Below are 5,000 nucleotides of genomic sequence, written 5' to 3'. Positions count from 1 at the left end.
CTGAGGGGAGACACAATTAATTCCTAATTAGATCCCCCAACCCAATCTCAGTATTCTATCATTATTGCGCCATCATTTCTCATAATAGAATCCCTAGTGCTTTCAAGCACATACATTAGACATCAGCTTATTCAGTTTAATATGAAAAGGCAGGTGAATACTTGCTGACACTGGGTCTCCAAGGCCCGGCCCATCTGCCCACTGCCGTCAGCACCTCTTACAGCGCACACGCCCTTGCTGTGCTCTCACACGTCCCCGCTGTGCTCTCACACGCCCTCGCTGTGCTCTCACACGTCCTCGCTGTGCATGCGTTTTGTGGTAGCACACAGAGTCCCAGGTCCTGTTCCTAGGCAGCTAATGAGAGACCTTTGATGCTTCGGTGTGTGGACCGTGTGTTGTCTCGTGGGCCTTCTGGGTTCTGCTGTGATTGTGACGTCCGTCCGCGTTGTTGTCGCCTGTCCAGTACCCAGAGCTGCTGGTGGCGTCGTACAACAACAACGAGGACGCCCCCGCATGAGCCCGACGGCGTGGCACTGGTCTGGAACCTCAAGTACAAGAAGAACACGCCCGAGTACACCTTCCACTGCCAGGTCAGTCCCCGGCCCGCCTCAACGCTCTGATTGGTCAGAATCACTTCAAAAGGCTGCACGGTTCAGAGGACACAGCGGCTCGTCGTCTGGGTGTTAAGCTCTATATATAGAGTACACATCTGGTACATTGCACTGTATTGGTCCGAATCGCTTCACAAGGCCCCACTCATGATCCGATGCAGTGCAATGTACCAGATGTGTACTCTATAAGCCCGTCCGGGCTTATAGAGTACACATCTGGTACATTGCACTGTATCGCTTCACGAGGCCCCACTCGTGATCCGATACAGGACAAAGCAGCAGATGTGCTACTCTATAAAACCGGCCGGGCTCTGACTGTACGTGTGCCCTTGCAGTCGGAGGTGATGTCAGCAGGCTTCGCCCGCTTCCACCCCAACCCTGGTGGTGGGCGGGACGTACTCGGGACAGATCGTCCTGTGGGACAACCGGAGCAACAAGCGCACCCCCGTGCAGAGGACCCCGCTGTCTGCGTCCGCACACACGGTGACACGCTCACACACACACACACACACATGCGCGCTGCACCGCGCACCACGCACACACACACACACACACACGCACACGCACACGCACACGCACACGCACACGCACACACACACACACACACACACACACACACACACACGCACACGCACACGCACACGCACACGCACACACACACACACAATGACACGGGTCTGATATGTGTGCATATTTTCATCACCTCGTCACATATGTTGTTGGGGTATGTGATTCAGAAGGCTCTCTGATTGGCTCTTAGGTTAGTGTTTAGCTTAGCGTTATCTTTATGGTAGGTTAGCGCTATGGTAAGAATTAGCGCTAAACGTTTGCATTAGCGTGGTCATTAAGGTTACAGTTAGCCTTGAGCCTGTAGCTGACGCGTCTCTGTGGCTCTGTCTCCCAGCACCCGGTGTACTGTGTGAACGTGGTGGGCACCCAGAACGCCCACAACCTGATCAGCATCTCCACAGATGGCAAGATGTGCTCCTGGAGCCTGGACATGCTCTCCCAGCCACAGGTAGGCCTCACTGTGCAAACACAAGCACACGATACATGCACACTGGCACACGCATGCTTTTACTGCTGATGCAGAGAATGTTGTCATGGTCAACTGGTCAATAGGTTATGTTGTGTAAGACCACAATAGTAGTAAGGAAAAAGTCCTTCAACAATGACCAATAGGCAGTGACCATTGCCCTGCAGGGACAATAACCCTTCTAGTTAGGGTTAGGGGTAGTGTTTCGGCCTCTAGAGTCTATGTATGTATCTCTAGGTTCCACTGCTACCCTTAAAGAATCTACTTTATAACTGACCCATATCATGTAGTGGCGATCAAGAGCTAGTGCATAGAAGCTACTGTATCCGAGCGTAAGGCCCTCTCGCCTTATGGGGGCTCCAGCTCTATGCCAGGTGTGTGTGTGTGTGTGTGTGGGGGCCTGACCCCCAGCGGTCTCTGTGTGCCCCCTGCAGGACAGCCTGGAGCTCATGTTCAAGCAGAGCAAGGCGGTGGCCGTCACCTCCATGGCCTTCCCCCCTCGCCGACGTCAACAACTTTGTGGTGGGCAGCGAGGACGGATCGGTGTACACCGCCTGCCGCCACGGGAGGTGGGTGGGCACTACCGCCGATATTAGCACCAACAGATGAATGGCATAGGAAGATTAAAGAGTCAATTATACTATGAGGTGGTACTGACGGTGACAATGACAGTTGCTATTAGCTCAATGCTGGTATCATTCAACTCTCTGTCAAAGGTTCAATGTATTATATTATATTTAGGGCATTTAGCCCTAGTTTTTGTGCAAAGCGACTTTCATTCTTAAACACTTTCACACACCCAACAGCGGTGTGAACCATGCGAGGGGACAGCCAGCTCACCAGGAGGAGATAGGTTAGGAGTCTTACCCAGGGGCACCTCAACAGTAGGAGGAGCAAGGGATTTAACTAGAGACGTTCCGGTCACAAGTATACCCGCTCATTATCGTTATTGTTCTGGCATCATTATTACAACATTTTGTTCACGGTTGATGACATGAGTTTGATGTTTTTAATGCAACAATGTTTATCTGTAGCTTTTAAGGGTTCAAAATGTAGTTTAGCAGATTTGCTCATGAAACATTGTTAAGGTCTGTGTGCGGGGTGTGTGATGCGTGTGCGCTGCAGTAAGGCGGGCATCACGGACGTGTTCGAGGGCCACCACGGCCCCGTGACCGGGCTGAGCTGCCACAGCGCGGCGGGGGCCGTGGACTTCTCCCACCTCTTCATCTCCTCCTCCTTCGACTGGACCGTCAAGCTCTGGAGCACCAAGGTAGCGCCCACACACACACACAGGCACACGCATGCACACGCACACACACACACACGCACACACACACACACACACACACAAGCACGCATACACCCACCTATGCACACACGCTTGCAGGCACACGCACACATACACACAGGCACACACACACACACACACACACACACACACACACACACACACACACACACACAGGCACACTCTGTGCACACTCTGAAGTTTGCACAGAGTGTGTCTCTGAAGGGGAAGCTTGTGGCCTGGTTTGAAAGCCTGTTGGGCCACTGGTGATGCTCTGTGTCTCTGGGGACTCTCAGTAAGACGGTGCCCTCTGGTGCAAGACGAGGAGAGAGGGGAGCTAGAGACGGACCCGCACACAGGCTTCTTTCTCTTCACTACAACATAGAGAGAGAAATGGGGTCCGAACAAGGACAGCTGCTTATAAGATGGAGAGCTCTTGAGGAGAGAAACACACTTTAAGCAGTCTGTTTTTCTTGAGTTAGAATGAACATTTACAGGTTAAAAACACTTTACGTCTGTTCTATTTCTGAGCGTCTGTTCTATTTCTGAGGTTATGACACGCAGTGTACAGGGGTGGAAATAAACATGAGCAATCCTAATAATTCTTAGGAGGTTACGGGAGTTATTTTGTCCTCATTGCGTCTGATGCGTCCGTCCCTGCAGAGCACCCGTCCGCTGTACTCGTTGAGGACAGCTGCGACTACGTGTACGACGTGATGTGGTCCCCCACCCACCCCGCCCTGTTCGCCTGCGTGGACCTGGCCGGGCGCCTGGACCTCTGGAACCTCAACAACGACACTGAGGTGCACCTCACACACCCATTCACAACACTACAAATCATTAGCGTGCATAAAAAATACACGAAGATCATGAGGGTCACTCAATTATTGAATTGTAGAAGAGAGCTTTTCTTAAACCTAAGAGGTTCGCTTTTTCGGGCCGTGATAGTCTAGTGATTAGGGTATTTGACTCCCGGCTGAAAGGTTTAGGGTTCGACACCCCATGACCACAGCACAGTGGGCATCCAGCATTGGTTCTATGCTCCTCCCGCACCTTCATTACATTACTCTGACTTATCAGTCATTTCAGCATCAGGCAGCATCTGTTCAATGAACACGTAGCCTTCTATTGGACCAGTGCTTCTGACTGCTAACGGGGGGTTTGTCTGCGGGTTGGTGGTTAAGGTCCCCACTGCCAGCGTGTGCGTGGAGGGGGCTCCGGCTCTGAACCGCGTGCGGTGGTCCCACTCTGGGCGAGAGATCGCCACCGGGGACTCTGACGGACAGGTGCAGGTCTACGACGTGGGAGAGGTGAGTTACCCCTGCCGGTGTCATTTGTCCTCCACCCTGCACTGAGACGAGGCTATTCATCATTCTGTGCACATCTTGTACACAACAAATTGTACTATTAGCTGTAATTGTATTACTATCTTGATCTTACAAACATTGTGTCTTTGACATGCCGTTCTCATTTACCAGTAATACTATTGGTAATTACCGGTAGTCAACAAACTAATTACCACAGGTCTTTCAATATTCAACCGTCCCCATGGTTTGGATTCTGGTTGCCAGGCAGGACGTCGCCTCCCTTCTGACAGCGGGCCTCGACCGCTTCACGCTCCCCACCCTTCCCTCGGTGACGCTTCTGTTGTGTCGTTTCCTTTTAGCAAATCTGCGTCCCCAAGGCGGACGAGTGGACCCGCTTCGTGCGGACGCTGGCCGAGATCAACGAGAACCGCGAGGAGGCGGAGGAGCTGGCCGCCTGAAGGCCGTGACGGCGCGGCGTCCCGCACGCCCCCCCCACCCCCCCCACACCCCCACGCCCCCCCCCCCCCCCCCCCCCCCCCTAGCGCTCCGGTCTCTCTCTCGCTTCCAGCTTCATCCTCACCACTGACTTAAACACTAACCCATCTGACGGCCGACTGACCCCAGACGATGTGCTACAGAGCTAGAACGACCAGAACAGACGGCTTAGAGCAGAAATCGGTTGTAGATTGTCCATTTCTGTTGTCTTTTGGGTAGATGGACCGGTTAGAGATGCGTTAGAGGGGTCGTGGATGTGTGTA

At 52.9% G+C, this 5,000-nt stretch overlaps 1 protein-coding gene across 1 annotated transcript in view; it reads left to right on the top strand.

Moving 5' to 3' along the window:
• Window positions 1-4,994, top strand: part of LOC132463398 (dynein, cytoplasmic 1, intermediate chain 2a-like) — a 10,729-nt gene extending 5,735 nt beyond the window's left edge. Inside the window, 12 exon segments of the mRNA XM_060059539.1 lie at window positions 464-508; window positions 510-590; window positions 947-988; window positions 990-1,094; window positions 1,516-1,629; window positions 2,082-2,141; window positions 2,143-2,216; window positions 2,773-2,917; window positions 3,599-3,617; window positions 3,620-3,738; window positions 4,120-4,245; window positions 4,602-4,994. Of these exon segments, the coding sequence (XP_059915522.1) occupies window positions 464-508; window positions 510-590; window positions 947-988; window positions 990-1,094; window positions 1,516-1,629; window positions 2,082-2,141; window positions 2,143-2,216; window positions 2,773-2,917; window positions 3,599-3,617; window positions 3,620-3,738; window positions 4,120-4,245; window positions 4,602-4,700 (1,029 nt within the window). The 3' untranslated portion in view covers window positions 4,701-4,994.
• The last annotated feature ends 6 nt before the right edge of the window (window positions 4,995-5,000 follow it).

Source organism: Gadus macrocephalus, chromosome 8 (assembly GCF_031168955.1).
Source record: "Gadus macrocephalus chromosome 8, ASM3116895v1".
Taxonomy (NCBI): Eukaryota; Metazoa; Chordata; class Actinopteri; order Gadiformes; family Gadidae; genus Gadus; species Gadus macrocephalus.
Note: the sequence above shows the minus strand (reverse complement) of the source record. Positions and strands in the feature narration are given on the sequence as shown.